This window comes from Musca autumnalis, unplaced genomic scaffold, assembly GCF_047663935.1.
Source record: "Musca autumnalis isolate F117 unplaced genomic scaffold, ASM4766393v1 scaffold_2, whole genome shotgun sequence".
Classification (NCBI taxonomy): Eukaryota; Metazoa; Arthropoda; class Insecta; order Diptera; family Muscidae; genus Musca; species Musca autumnalis.
The window spans coordinates 264,107,875-264,124,188 of record NW_027411755.1 but is presented as its reverse complement, the minus strand read 5'-3'; the positions used below and the strand labels follow the sequence as shown (position 1 = coordinate 264,124,188).

Here is a 16,314-nt window from a genome sequence, read left to right as displayed (position 1 = left end):
ACGGTCAAGATCGAAACAGAGTTTTAAAGCAGAAAAAAGAAAAGTAGTTCTCATAACATTGAGCTAATATGTATAGGGGTGCACTCATTGATATGCGAAAAGACTCGATTGCCTCTACGGGGATGTTTGTGGGAACACATTGTTCCGGAATTAGTTCATGTTTTATTTCCCCATACGAGTTGAACCAAATTAAACCCAGATTCGTTTAGATGACAAATCCACAATGCTTTAGAAATTCACACACGACTTTACCAAGCACGGGTTTAGTTCGAGGTATGATTTACAACTCACTCACCCACCTGCTACTCTCCCGTATTTTTACTAGCTCGCTCTAAATTGGCAATCGATTCGCAAATACACACGTAAACAGACGTATGAATGTAAACAATAAATGGGGCAGAGATAATAAATACGAGTGTAATAATGAATGACGTGACAATGTTGAAGAATAATTAAGCTAAACTTGAATTATCAACATCAATAGCAAAATAAACATGGGAAACAGTGACTAAGCGATAATTGTTTGATTGTAGTATATTCTATACAGCAGTTGTTGTTGTAAATCTGATTCAAATACATTTTTGTAAGGATGGTTCTCAACGGATTTGTCCGATATAGTCCATAATTAATATAGAGTAATATTATCATGTAATAATGAATAAACAAAACTAGATCAACTTCATGTTAACTGCAACGGACTTGGTTTTAACATATTTTGGGTTTTAAACCATTATTCTGATGAGACACTTTTTTGACCTGGGAGCGGAGAATACCTTAAATGTTGTAATCTAAATGAGAAAACTGCCCCCAAAGTAAACATATAAGCGACGAGTGAATTATAATCAACTGCCTGACGAAATGTTATAGGTTAAATCTTGAAATATCATTGTATTACTATAGTAATTGGCATGAGTTAAGTTAGGAGTATGTTTCACATAGTTGGTGCCACCAAAACACAAAAGTCACAGCTCAGCAAAGTTATCTTAACGACAATTTTATTATCTACAAATCGACAAATTAAGCATTGTAAGCTTTTATTATAACATAATGCATATTTAATGATTGTAATAGTAATAACCTCATATTTAATGGACAAAGCTAAGAAAAAACTGTCACTTAGCTGATTGAAGGCACACAAATAAAAGAATAAAATACCGACGACTACTCTATTTATGCCGAAACAACACTTGAGCACTTCCAATGACCTTCGAACTGTCGGAATTGTCACTTTGTCATTTAGTTCGGTGTGGATTCATTCATTCGTTGAACATCATTTAGTATGAAAAGAGCGTTGCTCATTAAGCAAAGCAAATTCTTGGGGGAAATGACACGCAACAGTAGACGACGAAACGGCAAGCTATTTTTTTCTTCTTTCCATGTTTTTTTGGGTCAACCTTTGAGTGTTGGGGGTTTTTTATTGTGGGTTACAAAATTAAGTCTACGAAAGCAAATTGCTTAACTCCCAAAAGCCAAACCCTTTTCAAAATAGGGTGAGGAGGGGGCAAATATGGGGGATTTTTATGGGGATTAATAACGAACAAACATATTTCAGTTTATGGAATATCTCTATTCTAAAAGGTGGGAAATGGGAAACAACAATAAGTTAATTACATAATCAACTAATGGAAGAGATTGATTTGGTAATAAAATATTTATGGCTTTAAAAACGCCAAAACACCAACGCCATTAAGCATGGGCGGATTAATTAGAGGAGTCGAAGTAATGCCTGCCCCACTGTTACATTAGTTACGCTTGATTGAGCCAAAATAATAATATTTGTTCATCAATAAAACAAAACAGAAGAAAAAACAAAGCTCATCATTCCCTGGAGTGCAATGCAGCACCCGATTTCTTTTTAATTAAAAACAATTTAAAGAACATAAAATGCGTAAAAATTACTTCGATTTGTTATTTTTTTGGGAAGGAACAACAACCACAAAACACATCCGACAATGATCGCGACATGAAAATACCCAAACAGAAGTTGCAGTAGTTGAAGCGAAAGAACGAAATTACACTAAAAATGGGTCAACGATAGAAGGAATGAAAAAAATACGAAAAAATACATATTCAACAAAAATCCAAACGACGAAATGTTTCGGAATTAAGAAAAAGCAATAATAATAACAACAACTTTGAGAGCTGAAAATAAAAAAATCATTTATATGTAATGAGTTTTATAGCAAAGATTATTCGAGTGAGTAGCAATGGAATTGCCTTGTGTTCCAATTTTTGGTGTCTGAATTTCCTTTGACTGTCCATGTCGTTTGGTTGTTGTTCTTCTTCTTGTGTGGGGTGGGGACAATGATCTTTATTTCACTTGAATTTTGCACTAAATTCGGATGATGCAATTCTTAAAAGTGAATTTTGTTCCGTTAATGGCCAATGAATAGAAAAAAGCACTCACTGCCTTTTGTGTTGGCTGTGGTGGCGGCAAGTCTTTATTTTGAAATTTAATTGAGAGCTCGTAAACACTTTCGTTTGATGGCAGCAAGTGACGTTATCCACACATTTAGACATGCTACAAATTTCCTAAAACCGAATCCGAACAGAAATAGGGAAGCACGGTCTGATGAGACACGAAAGCTTGGCACTGAAAATCAGTAATTTGCTCAATTACTTGATGAAAGTATGGCTCGGGTATTCGCTTACCATATGTTACCGCTACCGGGAAATGAAAGTAGGTATCGAAATATGTAAGGTGCATATCCGAAACCCATTTCTGATATCGAACATTTTGGAATTCTGGGAATTATACCCTTGGACCCACAGTTCGAAAACTATAAAACCTGGGAACATGCGGCAATAGGGGGAATGAAAGCTTCCTCAAAAATTGGTCTCAAAATGTTTAAGGTCCACATCCGAAATCAATTTCCTACATAGAAAATGTTGGGACTTCTTGAGTGAGTCCACAGTTTGAAAATTATAAAACCTGGGAACAAGCGGCTACTCGGGAATGAAAGGTACCGCAAGTAGGTCTCAAAATGTGTAAGGTCCGTATCCGAGATCAATTTCCAATAAATCGAAAATGTTGGGACTTCTTAAAATTATACCCACGAACTGTTGGACCCACCGTTCGAAAAATATGAAACCTGGGAACAAGCGGCGATGGGGGGAAGGAAAGGCACCTTAAGCAGGTCTCAAATGTCGAAGGTCCATATCCGAAATCAATTTCCGATATGGACAATTTCGGGACTATTTTCGGGCTATTAAACCTGGGAAGAAGCGGCTACCCGGGAATGAAAGGCATTTCATGAAGGTCTCAAAATATGTGAGGTCCATATCCGAAATCAATTTCCTATATCGAACATTTTGGGACTTCTTGAGTGAGTCCATAGTTCGAAAACTATAAAACCTGGAAACAAGCGACTACTAGTTTTGGACCTGACAAATCTCACTCCGACCAAATCTTTTCCAAAGCGGCCCAAGCCTATTCGTAGCTATCATTTCATATTATTCTTCATATTAGCACAGCTATAGGGTATCACATGGTTGACACAACGCCTTAAAATTATGTTAAATAATTTTTTCCATCCTTTCGAATTGAGGTTTCAATAAATTTCCATAACAATTATTGACTGAAATAATTCACTCCAATAAAAAATCATTATAACACTTTAGCACGAGACAAACTAGATTTTATGGTTTCAAAATCAATATAACCCCTCCTGCCCTGCCGTTTTTAATCCTCGAAAACAAAAACTGAAATTGATTTGCACAATGTTGGAAACTTTGGAAAACAAATGATTTATAATTAATTTACACCAGTAATTACCACAGGTCCAATCGATCAGCCAGGAAAGTGCCAAGCCTGTTTCAATAAACAACACAACAGATACAATTGATACACTGTCATCCTCGTCATTTCGTCATCCTGCTGGCGTTGGCTCCATTTGAATGGTGGCTCAGTGATGACTGGCCACCACCACCATACGTACGATAGATCAATGACTTAATTGTTATTATTTTGCCAAGTGATATGGATCGTTAATGGAGAGAGATATGAGGCTGTGGCGCCACCATACATGTTTACTTTTTTCTTTCCTACATTATAGCAAGTGGCTTTACCTCCCCGTATCGAATCGAGTGATGCTAGCTTGGCTTTACCTTTCCATTTACTTTATTGGAGGTTTGTCACCATGTCCGTGGCATGGCATCAGCAGCAGCTTGAGTAGCTCCTATTATTAAAAACTATAAAGAAACACAACAAGACTTCCGTTGATCCCTTCTTTGGCATCTTTTGTTGTTGTTGTCATTTCTCTTAGCCATTCCGCCTTCCTTGGTGGCGCCATTAAAATGTAAGAAACAAGCTATTTGCTAGAGAAATGTTTTTTTTTAATATTCAATGGGTCTTATTGTTTTAGTCCTTCTTGCTGCAGCAGCTCCAAGATCAAAGTCAACAAATGCCATAGATGCATGTAACATTGCCTTCTTCATCGACAACAACAACAAACAATTGACAATTGTCATGTGATGTGATGATGGGCTGGCATGGGATAGTATGAACCAGACAAGAAGGGTTCAGTAACATTTTGCTGTTCTAAGTCAATAATAGTAACAATGCCAGGCAAACGTACTTACGTACATACATACATATGAAAAACAATGACAAGGAAGTAATTCCATAGGTAACCAAGGTGCAGGAAATGTTAGGGAGCACCACAATGAAATGTTTTTCACTTCCTAGTGGGAGTATTCTTATGGTACAACACATTTAAAAAATATTGGCACAATAGACGGAATTGTTTCGAAGGTATTTGATTTGCAGAAACCGGCATAACGCCGCTATATCAAAAATACGTGCATTATGATAGGTGCGTTACGATAACTTTTAAATTTAAGTCCCAAGACACAAACCACTCAGTTGGCAGAGCGTTAGCAGAAACTGAGCTATTGCAAAATTGATTTTGCTACAAATCGAATTTATTTACTCAATTCAGCCTAAAAAGGATCAAAAATGACACTTTGTAGCAAAATAAATTTTGCAATAACTCTGTTAATGTGCTGCTAACGCTCTGCCAACTGAGTGGTTTGTGTCTTGGGACTTAAATTTAAAAGTTTTCGTAACGCACCTAAGAACTCCAGTCTTGGTGTTTGTATTTGAAATTGTGCAAAAGATGGATACATTTGGGAGTCTATATTGAGCAACAACACTTTAGAACACTCTTCTTAAAGCAACAATAATGTCATTATCTTGAACAGAGAAGACTGCACTATAATATCTTCCATTGTCCCCAGGGCAAACTCTGTTAAAATCTTAACTTTAGACAAAAAAGACAACAATAACATTCAACAACAAAAACATAACTAAAGATGGATGTTTGAAAACTGATTTGTAATAAACTGACATTGCAAGACATAGACAATGCATAGACAGACACAAGACAGTCACTATGCCAAGCGTTTGTTATTGTGTTCAGCTTGGCCATCTTACTAACTGACTGACCAAGAAACTGACATTACAATCATGGCATTTGGCTGAGCCTAACTATTGAACAAAACATGTGGTTAAAGTCTCAAGATTGGACAGAGTGAACAGAGTACAATATCTAACTGACTGCCTTTTTGATGTTAGCATCATCCGAAAACAAGTATTAGGAAGAGGAGAACGGGGGAGGTGGTTCATGTACCTACGCATTGTTGTGCTTTAGGCAAGATGTACTCTAACAACAGCAATAATATCTAAATATACTGATTATCACTGTTATTAAGGGTGTATTCGATATTTTTACAAGTTTCTGCGGGGTTTAGTGGTTATGCAAATGGATAGAAGTGATAGAACGAGAAAATATTTTACGGGGAGACTGCACTAATATTATATAAACTTATAGAACTACAATCTAATGAAGGTTAAGTAAAATAGTAGGCGGTAAAATATTTAAAAATCATAGGTAAGAAATCCATTCCTTAACTACTGAGAAATGCGCGCATTGTCACAAAAGGAGATGGGTATGCGAGTCTGGCAAGACAACATTATCAGAAAAGTTTTAACAATGTTAAGCTTATCTATAGGTGCTATCGCACTATATGAAGAACTTCGGAGTCGAACCATTTTTTGGGTTATACTCCGACTCCTGAACAATTTCTCATAACTCCGAAAAAATAAAAATTGCAGTAAAAGGTTTGCTGAGTACCACTAGATGGTCAGGGATTGTGAGAAGGTCTTCTGAGTGGAAGGCGAACGTGCTTATCACTGCACTACGATGTCTCCCAATGCCCAATCTAAAAAACGGTAAATTTTGATGAACATTTTGTTCTGTTTCAATATCCATCAATGGGGATGTTTTCAACATATTATCAGATAAAACTATTAAAATATTCCTTAATTTAAAAATTATACCAAAAATATTAAAGTGTAGTTGGTGTCGCAGTCACGACCCCGACTCCAGCTACATTTGCTAATGTTCGAATACATTTTCCGACTCCACAACCCTGAGGTGAAGGACCCAATAATGTATAGGGAACTAGTCCAAAATATCTCAAATTAATTTTCTTCCTAGATTTTTTTTTATAAAAATCTTATTTCATTTTTAAGTTATATTTATTTCCAATATGATAACTAGTCTTCATTAATCTTCAATTTTTTGAAAGAAACTTATATCAGCACCCTAAGTATTTTCGGATGTTTGAAAAATCTTTCACACAGACACCCCAAATCAATACGCCCCCTATCGCACAATTTAAGAGATTTTATAACCTAATTATGGTATAAATACCGCATTAGAGATTATTTGATAATTATTTACCAAAAATTATTTACCTTTCTTCTCGAAAGGTATCATAAACCCTTATTGAACATTAATAAAAATTAATGTTACTAATACGACTCTACGGTGTTATGGTTAAAATGTTTTATAACAGGAAATTAGACAAAAATGTGTGTTATACAATTCCAAATTCCACAACAATTAAAAGTCAATGCACCCACAGGCATTTCACGTTTATGATACGTCATCATAAACTTATTTCAAATTCTTTTGTTTCGTTTTATTTTTATAACCAATCAGCCATTCAAGCAAGTGAGGGTTACCAACAGAAAAATAGATATATTGAGGAAACAAAATGTCTATGTAATTTCCTTTAACCTGATTTCGAATTTATGATAACATATTAATTTCCGATCAATTGTCTATAACCATTACAAATATAGAATTTTTGCCATTAGATCAAAGAAATGCTCATATTCTGAATTAGTGTCCCCCCCTCCCCCATATTGTGTCGTTCAATTAATGCAGTCATATCATTGAGCAACTGCTGCAGCAGAAACAACAACAAAACGATACCCCTTTCATAAATTATTTAATAGTATTTGCAACCAAAAACAACAATAAAATGAATAAGAACAAAGACCACAATAAAAAAAGAACTTTCAATCCTGTTGGAAAAAAAGAATTAATGATTAAACAAATTACTATAGACCACAAAACTTTGTGAAATTGTATAAAAAATAAAATAAAACAATGGAAAAGGCCATAAGCAGCAGACAACAACAATAAAAAAACGAATGAACATAAAATGCCTAGAACAAAACGAACGAACAAACGACCAATGAATTAAACAACAGCAACAACAAAATGCGCATCAACCTTTAGCACGGCATTCATCCATCTCTCCTGTTGAACGAACAATGTATCTATCTGGAACTCTGTGTGAGCGATGACGAATGCACAGAAAGACAAATGAGTAAGTGGCTGAATGAATGCCTGCCTGGTTATATAGACCAGCTGATGATCTGTCGCATAGCCATCACCACCATATTATGCCAATAAAAAAACTACTAGCTACGCAATTTATTGTCAAAGCATCAACGGCAGTGCCAACGAAATGTGGAAGTGCATTGCATTGGTGGGGTTTTTTATACACCGAAGAAAATTAGTTCTTCAGCACATGGACGTTACATCACGGGAGTAATTCCAGGAAAATAATGAAGTCTTGCAAGGTGAAGTTCGCGGGATATATAAAATTGTACATGTTACTATTATACAAGTAATGAGTGTAATCGTGTAAATAGATACAATGGTGATTTTAATTTGTTGCAGGGTTATTGTGGTCCTTCGATGCCAATAGAGTTGTAAACACAGATTTGAATATGATTAAGGAAGCCCCTTTTAAACAAGTAAAGAAGTATGTTCCGGCTTTTCCAACAGAGATATACCATCAGTTTGTGCGAAATGAGACTTTCATCAATGTACGAGGGCAGTTCGGAAACTTCTTAGCCTAGCACAAAAAGCGCGGTATAAACAGAAAAAAGATAAGTGTTTTAGAAACTTCCATCTCTGTTATGAACACATGTTAAATTTTGTTTCGATCTGTCAACTCCTTCATATAGAAATGCGTGCTGTCATTAAATATTTACATAAAAAAGGTTTATCGGGACAAGAAATTCATAATGATATGGTGAATGTGTTAGGTGAATATGCTCCTTCATATGCAACAGTAAAAAATTGGGTTGCTGAATTTAAACGTGGTCGTACAAGCATTGAAGATGAACCACGTAGTGGACGTCCAAAAACAGCAACAACAACAGAAATTGTAGCCAAAGTGCATGATATGGTATTAAATGATCGACGAATAAAAGTGCGTTAAATTGCTAATATCATGGGCATCTCAAATGATCGAGTCCATTTAATTTTGCATGAAGAACTACAGATGAAAAAGCTTTCTGCAAGATGGGTGCCGCATTTCTTAACAGTCGATCAAAAAACGCAAAAGAATGAACATTTATCAAGCTTGTTTGGATCGTTTTAAGCGAAATAAAATGGATTTTAAGCGTCGTTTTAAACTGTTGATGAGACATGGATCCACCACTATACTCCAGGGATAAAAGAACAATCCAAACAATGGACTGAAGCTGGAGAAAGTGCCCCAAAGAAGGCAAAAACAATTCAATCGGCTGGTAAGGTTATGGCAACGGGTTTTTGGGACTTCAAAGGTATTTTATTGATTGACTATCTGCAAAAGGGTAAAACAATAAATTCAGAGTACTATTGCAACCTTTTGGGTCAATTAAATGTACAAATTCGAAAAAAAACGTCCTGGCTTACAACACAATAAAATAATTTTTCATCAATACAACGCACCAGCGCACAAGAGTGTTTTAACAATGGCTAAAATCAACGAATTAAAGTACGAGTTGCTTGACCTTATTCACCTTATTCTCCTGATTTAGCTCACAGTGACTTTTACTTGTTCCCAAATCTAAAAATATTCCTTGCTGGCAAGCGTTTTACCTCAAATGAGGATGCAATTACAGCTGTAAAGCACTATTTTGAAGACCTTGAGGAAAACTATTTTAATCAAGGGATAGAATTGCTAGAAAGGCGTTGGACTAAGTGTATTGAAGTTTCAGGAGATTATATTAAAAAATAAAAATATTTTTGAAAAACTAACTATTCTCTTTCATTGATAGGCTAAGAAGTTTCCGAACCGCCCTCGTATAGATAAAAAAAATATATTTTTTTTAATCCACGATTCTGAAAATCGTAATTTTTCTTTAAACTACGATTTTAAATATCGTAAAAAATATTTTTTAAAAAATCCACGGTTTTATAAGTCGTAAAAAAATATTTGTTAAAAAAATGCATGATTATGAAAATTAAAAAAAAAAAATAAAAATCCACGATTACGAAAATCTTTAAAAAAATATTTTTTAAAAAATTCGCTGCTATGGCACTGAAAATTATTAAAAATTATTTTTTGAAACATTCGCTATTATGGTACTGAATATTATTATTATTTTTTTTAAATCCACGCTTATGGCTCTGAAATTAAAAATTAAATATATTTTATAATATTTTATAAAAAATCCACTCTTCTGACACTGACAATCTTTAAACAATATTTTGAGACAATTCTTAAAAAATATAAATTTAAAAAAAACCCACGCTTATGTCCCCGAAAATCTTCAAAAATATTTTTTAAAAATCCACAACTATGACCAAAAAATACTTTATAAAATATTCATTTTAAAAAACGCAATTACGATTCGGAAAGTTCTTAATTTTTTTTAAAACCACTATAAAGACCTTACAAAATATTTATCGAAAAAATATTTCCTGCCCACAGAGAAAATAATAGATGTTAAATTATATTAAAATTAAAGTGTCCAATGAGAACGAGGAAAAGTTTGGAGACTTTATCTCCATATATTAAAAACTTTTGGCGCAAAAGTTTCATATTTATGGAGAATCCGAAATGCCAATTCCGTGGAAAATGTGGCTAAAAATTTAAAAATTCGGGAAATAATACGTTGTGACTAAAACTATTAAAATATCACATAGACACATAAACAAACATATTATGTTCCCACAACATCCCCGAAGGGACAAGGGAGACTTCACTTATATCAATGAGTCCACGCCCCATGATACATGACCTATCTTTTATCGCAGAGTCCGAACTGAGTGTCTTACGGCACCACTTGTAGAGAAGCTTTTCATGGCTTAAAAACTCAGGAATATATGGCAGCATTACACCGAGGGGATTTGCCATCGCCGAAAATGCTGATGTTCTGGTCAGTGATTGACCCGCAGATCTTCAGAGTGCAAGGCGGATGTGCTTACCACTGCACCACAGTTCCTCCGTAAAACATTAATCTATTTATATTCGGTAATCAGACTTCTGGCTCTGATATAGTACATATTCGCTCTTATGCTAATTTTATAAAAAAAAACATAAGCTTTACTAAGTTTGGAGGAGTCGGTTACCTCGTCAGAGGACTTTCCGAAAACAGTCCTCAATCGATACCAAACCCAAAAGGTTTGAAAACTTGTGGAAGGATATCAGCGTAGGAATGGATCAACATAATCTATCTTGGAATTTAATGTAAGTTCGAAGAACTATAATGGTTTTGGACCAAATAGGGTACTCTCTTCAAGAGTTATCTGGCGCAGTAGTCATTTCAGTTGGTGGCTTTAGGTGTTTTTACAGCTTTAGGGTAATTATCTCAAGCAGTAAGGATGTATTCTTAAACTACCTTCGACACACTTTGGATCTAAAACCATTATTTCGATTTTACTAAATAGAATTTACTTTTCGTTTACTCTCCACTCTTTTATGTATGTTTGGATCCAAACATATGTCATGTTAGAAACTGTTGCAAACAAATAATATATTTGGATACGAACGCATTATATGTTTGCTGCATTTATTTTTCTCCGTGTAGGGATTGAACAGAAGACCTTCTGGGTGCAAGACGGCGGTTCCGTTTCGGCAGCAAAGGAAAAATCCATTTATTTTTCCCAGTGTATCTGGAGGTAATGCTATGAAAACTCTAAATCGTTTCACTAGTTCCATTGTTGTTGGTGGGGAATTACAAAGCTATTGGTGGAGGGCATTATCATTGTACGAACGGGTAAACGTTAAATAAACACAAGTGCTCTGTTTTTTTTTGTAAATAGTTTTTGTTGTCTGCTGTTTTAAATTAACAAAAAGGCACAGGGAGCAAATGGCATTTTTTGTTTTGTGAACTGAAACTGATAAGGTTGGTCTTCAGATCAGCAGAGGGAACGCCACAAAGGTAAAGGAGAAAAAATTCAACACAGATGAGGTTCAACAACTACAACGATAACTTACCTCATTTAAAGCTGGACGTTTTGCTGATGATGTTGATTTGGATGCTGCGGAAGGATATTTATTGTTCTTCACGCTATTGGAAGACGTATCCACTGTAGAAGATCCGGTTGATGGACGCCGGGAACGTAATGCTTGCATAGCTCTTTGATGTTGTTGCTGTTTGCGATAATGTTCATGTTCAATTTTATTCCATTTCTCATCGGAAAAAGTGTCATCATCACGATTATCGTTGTTGTTGTCATTTGAAACCTGGCTGTCATAATCCACATCAAAGGAATTACGTGCGGGTGGTTGTGGGCGTTTTCTCGAAGAATACGATGCAACGGATGCTGATGGTTTGTAGGGGTTATTTCTCACTGGTGCCGTGTAACGTTTAACATTAATTTTTGCAGTATTGGGACTGGGAGCAGATGGACTCTTGTTATCATCAACATTATCATCTTCGTAGGAATAATCGTCATCATCATCCAAATCATCATCGACATTATCAAATTTCAAGAAATTGTCTCCGTTGTCAGCTGCTCCTGAGTTATCCTTTTGGGCATCCAGGGAAAGAGAGATGCGTTTGAATTCTTGTTCTTTGTCCTCTTGTTTCTGCTGGTCCTCGCCACCATCATTGAATAAACGATTATGGGGATTATAAAAATGTTTGTTTTCTTTTCCCCCTTCCGTCTCGTCGTCCCCTTCCTGGGGCCCTTGAGTGGTAGCCGGTAACCAGGCCATTGGATTGCTGTACAAACCATCCCGATCGAAATAACGGGGTCTCATAGTTGTGGTTGTCGTTGTGGAGCTGGTTGTTGTTGCGGTTCCAGTGAAATTGTGCCGTCTATGATGATGCAAATTTTGTCGTTGGTGATGGCGCAAATGTTGTTGTTTGAGGTGATGTTCATAGTGTTGTCTGGAACGAGGTGGTGGCAAGGGCCATTTAAATTCATCCTCTTGATCCTCCTTCTTCTCCTCGGCGACAACATGCTTGCCATGATGACGATAATGTTGTTGTTGCTGGTGGTGGTGGTTGTGATGCTGCTGCTGATGATGATGATGCCTTTGATGATGGTGTTTTGGTGGCAAAGGTGTAATGGGCTCTCGTAGAGCTTGCTGTATTTGTTGATATCTAAGATGACGATTATTTTCTGATTGTGGCTTGTGATCTGGGGACGCTGGCATTATGTTAGAAGTTTGTGGTAAACGTTGCATCATTTCTATGTCTTCGTTCGATGCCTGTTCTTTCCTAACATTTGACATTAGTGGCATTTTTGCACCATTAGTTGCATCACCTTGATGGTTGTCATTGTCTTCGCCATCATCATCGTCGTCGTCATCGTATTCATGGTCTTTGCCTTGTATGGAGCCCGGAAAGGCATTGCCAAGATCATCAGCAGCAGGGTTGTTGTTGTTGCTGTCGCTGCTAGCAAGCATAAAGATGTTCTCACCTTTTGCTGTAACGGATCCAAAGTCTTGCAATGAGGAATCCGCTGCAGCAGCTGAGCTTAACTGGGGCCATAAAATCAAACTGATACAGCAGCCCAGAAATATCAATAACATTAAATTCATTTGGCCCATGAGTCTTCTACGTTTGCGTGGCATATGATCCCAAGATTTCGATGTAGGAGTTAATGGGACAGACAATGCTGCTGGTGGTAGTTCCATATTCTTTAATGCTTTCATCTTGACAAGCAAACTGATGTTGCGAATTTCCTTTATTGTGGTTAAGTTTGTTTTGGTGTCAGTAATTTTTACTGGAATTTATGATGTTTGTTTACAAAAACCACTTAAGAACACGTTTTTAAATTTTATTATTTTCTTTTGCTTTTGGAATATTTTTATATTCAATATTTTTTTTTTTTTATTTTTCAAATTGAAATCACTTTAATTCTTTAAGAATTTATTTTTTTAATTCTTTTGTTGTCACAATTTTCACAAGAACATTAAACACAATTTTGCCTCTGACATGACAAACAGACAGCCAGCCACTTGAATGTAATTGCCAAATGGCTTGGAGAAACGCACCTTTATTTTTGCGGGTAAATAAACTTTGCGGCTTCTAACACAACGACCGACCACGTTCCTAGCGTTTCCACACAGCAGCCAACACAAAAATTTATTATCGATTGAATGCTGCTGTCTGTGGCTACGGTTGAATAGCGAAAGATTTCCTCCTTCGCTTTACAAGAACTTGAATTGTAATTTATGCAAATTTGAAGCTTTGATTACACTGAACGCGCGCTTTTGTAATTTTTGTTTACTTTTTATGACGAGTTGTTGTAGTTAAATAATTTTCAAGTTCATTTAAACACGACGCACACACACTCTGTTCAACACTTTACAAGAGTTCATCTCTCTCTTTGCCATCGACGACCATAAAGGCCATTCAATAAATCAATCAAAGATTTTTTCGCATAAATTCTAATTAAGCCAAAAATTATTTGCCACTGGAATTTTGTTGTTAGTTAGTCTTTCACTTCTGGCCTGGGTCAAAATACCGTCACACACACCGATTCACTCACTCACGCACGCACGCACGAACACTTGCTGCTTAGAAGTAAGGAAATAAAATTCCAAAACAAAAACACCGTTTGTTGTTGCCATTCACCACCGACGACGACTCAACAGCAGCAACATTAAAATTGACAAAAATCTTTTTTCTTGTTGTAAATAATTTTTGTACTGTAACTGTGACTCTCAGAGAATTATTTTTATTATTGGCGTTTTCATCAAAAAATTCCACCGTCAATACGAACAGTTAAACACGAAGTCAAGCAAAAAACTAAAATTGAAAATCATCCAGCTATCGCATACAACGTCCATGCGTTCAAAACATGTAAACAAAAACAAAGAGTCTGAAACATAGAGCAACTAAAAAGCTGTTGTTGTTGTTCTGGCTTAGTTACATTCGTTTGTCAGCAGCACTTCGTAGCAAAACATACAAACGAACGAATGAATGCAGTTACATGCGCAACATCAACCAAAGCAACATGTTGGTACGCAGCCACCACCGTTTTTACGATACAATCCACAACGACATTGGACTCACAACCGAGTGCACACACACACATACGTACACAACAATAACCAGTATGCTCTCCCAGAAAAATCAAAACAAAAATCAGCTGTTTCTGTTGTATAACGGATTTCATTACATCGATACCGCAACATAACTTCCACAAATGTTGTTGTTTGCAGGGAGCGGGTGTATCTGTGTGTGTGTGCATTTTCCTCTCAACATATGTTGAAAGTGCAAGCTATGCAAACGTTTATACCTCCAATAAAATGTAAACAAACCATTCATAGCTTTGTTTCTCAACAAAACACAACCCCACTTTTACAGAGAGTTCTACAAGGGTATTAACAGTCTGGCGAATGGTATGGAACATGAATTTCGAATACGGTCGATTTTTTATGTGGTGAGACTACGTTATAGAGTAGTTCTATTTGAACTTGACAGAGGAGTATACGTTATAAAGCCGTTCGTTACAGAGGTGTTCGACTATACAACTATATTGCTTTTATGGATATAGTTACTACAGACGAAACTTTCATAAAAGTCTTGAGCTGTGCTACTGTACTTTCGAACGTGTTTTAAATAACCGTGCAAATTTTCAGCAAAATCACTTTATTAGCACTCCAGTTGTCTTGGTCAGCGACTTATAGATGCCTTTTCGAGAAAAGCATATTTAAACCTTCAATTATAATGATCGTATCTGAGTCAACATTATTCAGATCGACTTCAAATTTTCATGACATATTCCCAGATTCTTTAACATTAGATACGGTTATATGAAGACGTCGAATGGTTATTTGAGGAATTCAGCGCCAAAACAACCTAACCCCAAAAAATCAAACTTACTATAAAGATCTAACCGGAACCTTTAGAAATAACTATTAAAAAACTCAGTGTTGTATTGAATAACACTAGGTTATACTACCTTCTAAAATAATGCAATGTGGAGTTTTTTAATATTTATTTCAAAAGGTTCCAGTTAAATCCATATAGTCAGTTTGATTTTTGCCCATGTAGGTGAGGCCTAAAATAATAAAATGGAAAAGTGTGATGTACGCCAACCATCAATAACCTCCTTTCCTGCGAGACCCACATCAACCCCCAAAATTTCGTGAGGATCCGATCAAAATTTCGACGTTTAGTGTGATTGCACAAAAATGGAAAAAGGGATGCATTACCAACTATTGCGAAATCTCTGTTGTGTGACCACCTATGACAACCTACTTCACATCGTTGTAAAGGTGATATTTTCTTCTTTCCTTGCCAGGTTTTGCTTTCGATATACCTCTTACAGAAGATATTCGCTTTGAAATAAAACGTTGGCCTTTTCTCCAAATGCGTTTTTTCACATTCCGACCCCTGAATAATATCCGACCATTATTACCAAAATCAATGGATTTTTTCCTCTGTGGGACCCCCATTAACACCCAAAATTTCATGACGATCCGACCAAAATTGCGATTACAAAAAAATTAAAACATGGGATGTATTATTGACTATTGCGATATCTCCGTTATTTGGCCATCTACGCCAACCTACTGTGCATCATTGCAAATATGGAATTTTCAACTTTCATAGTCAGACTTTGTTTTTAGAAGGTCCACAACCAAAGCTGTGATATTCGTCATTATTATTAAAATCGCAAAAATGAAAAGTTGTGTTCTATTAGCGGCTATTGCGATATCTTCGCTGTTTGACCACCTATGACAATCTACGTTACATCGTTGCAAAGGTGATAT

At 36.0% G+C, this 16,314-nt stretch overlaps 1 protein-coding gene across 1 annotated transcript in view; it reads right to left on the bottom strand.

Annotated features, from left to right (window-relative positions):
• The window catches only part of LOC141391992 (uncharacterized), a 302,001-nt gene extending 287,658 nt beyond the window's left edge, over positions 1-14,343 (bottom strand). The window contains exon 1 of the mRNA XM_073964822.1: positions 11,575-14,343. Within this exon, the coding sequence (XP_073820923.1) occupies positions 11,575-13,242 (1,668 nt within the window). The 5' untranslated portion in view covers positions 13,243-14,343. The remainder of the gene's footprint in view (positions 1-11,574) is intronic.
• Positions 14,344-16,314: the final 1,971 nt, after the last annotated feature.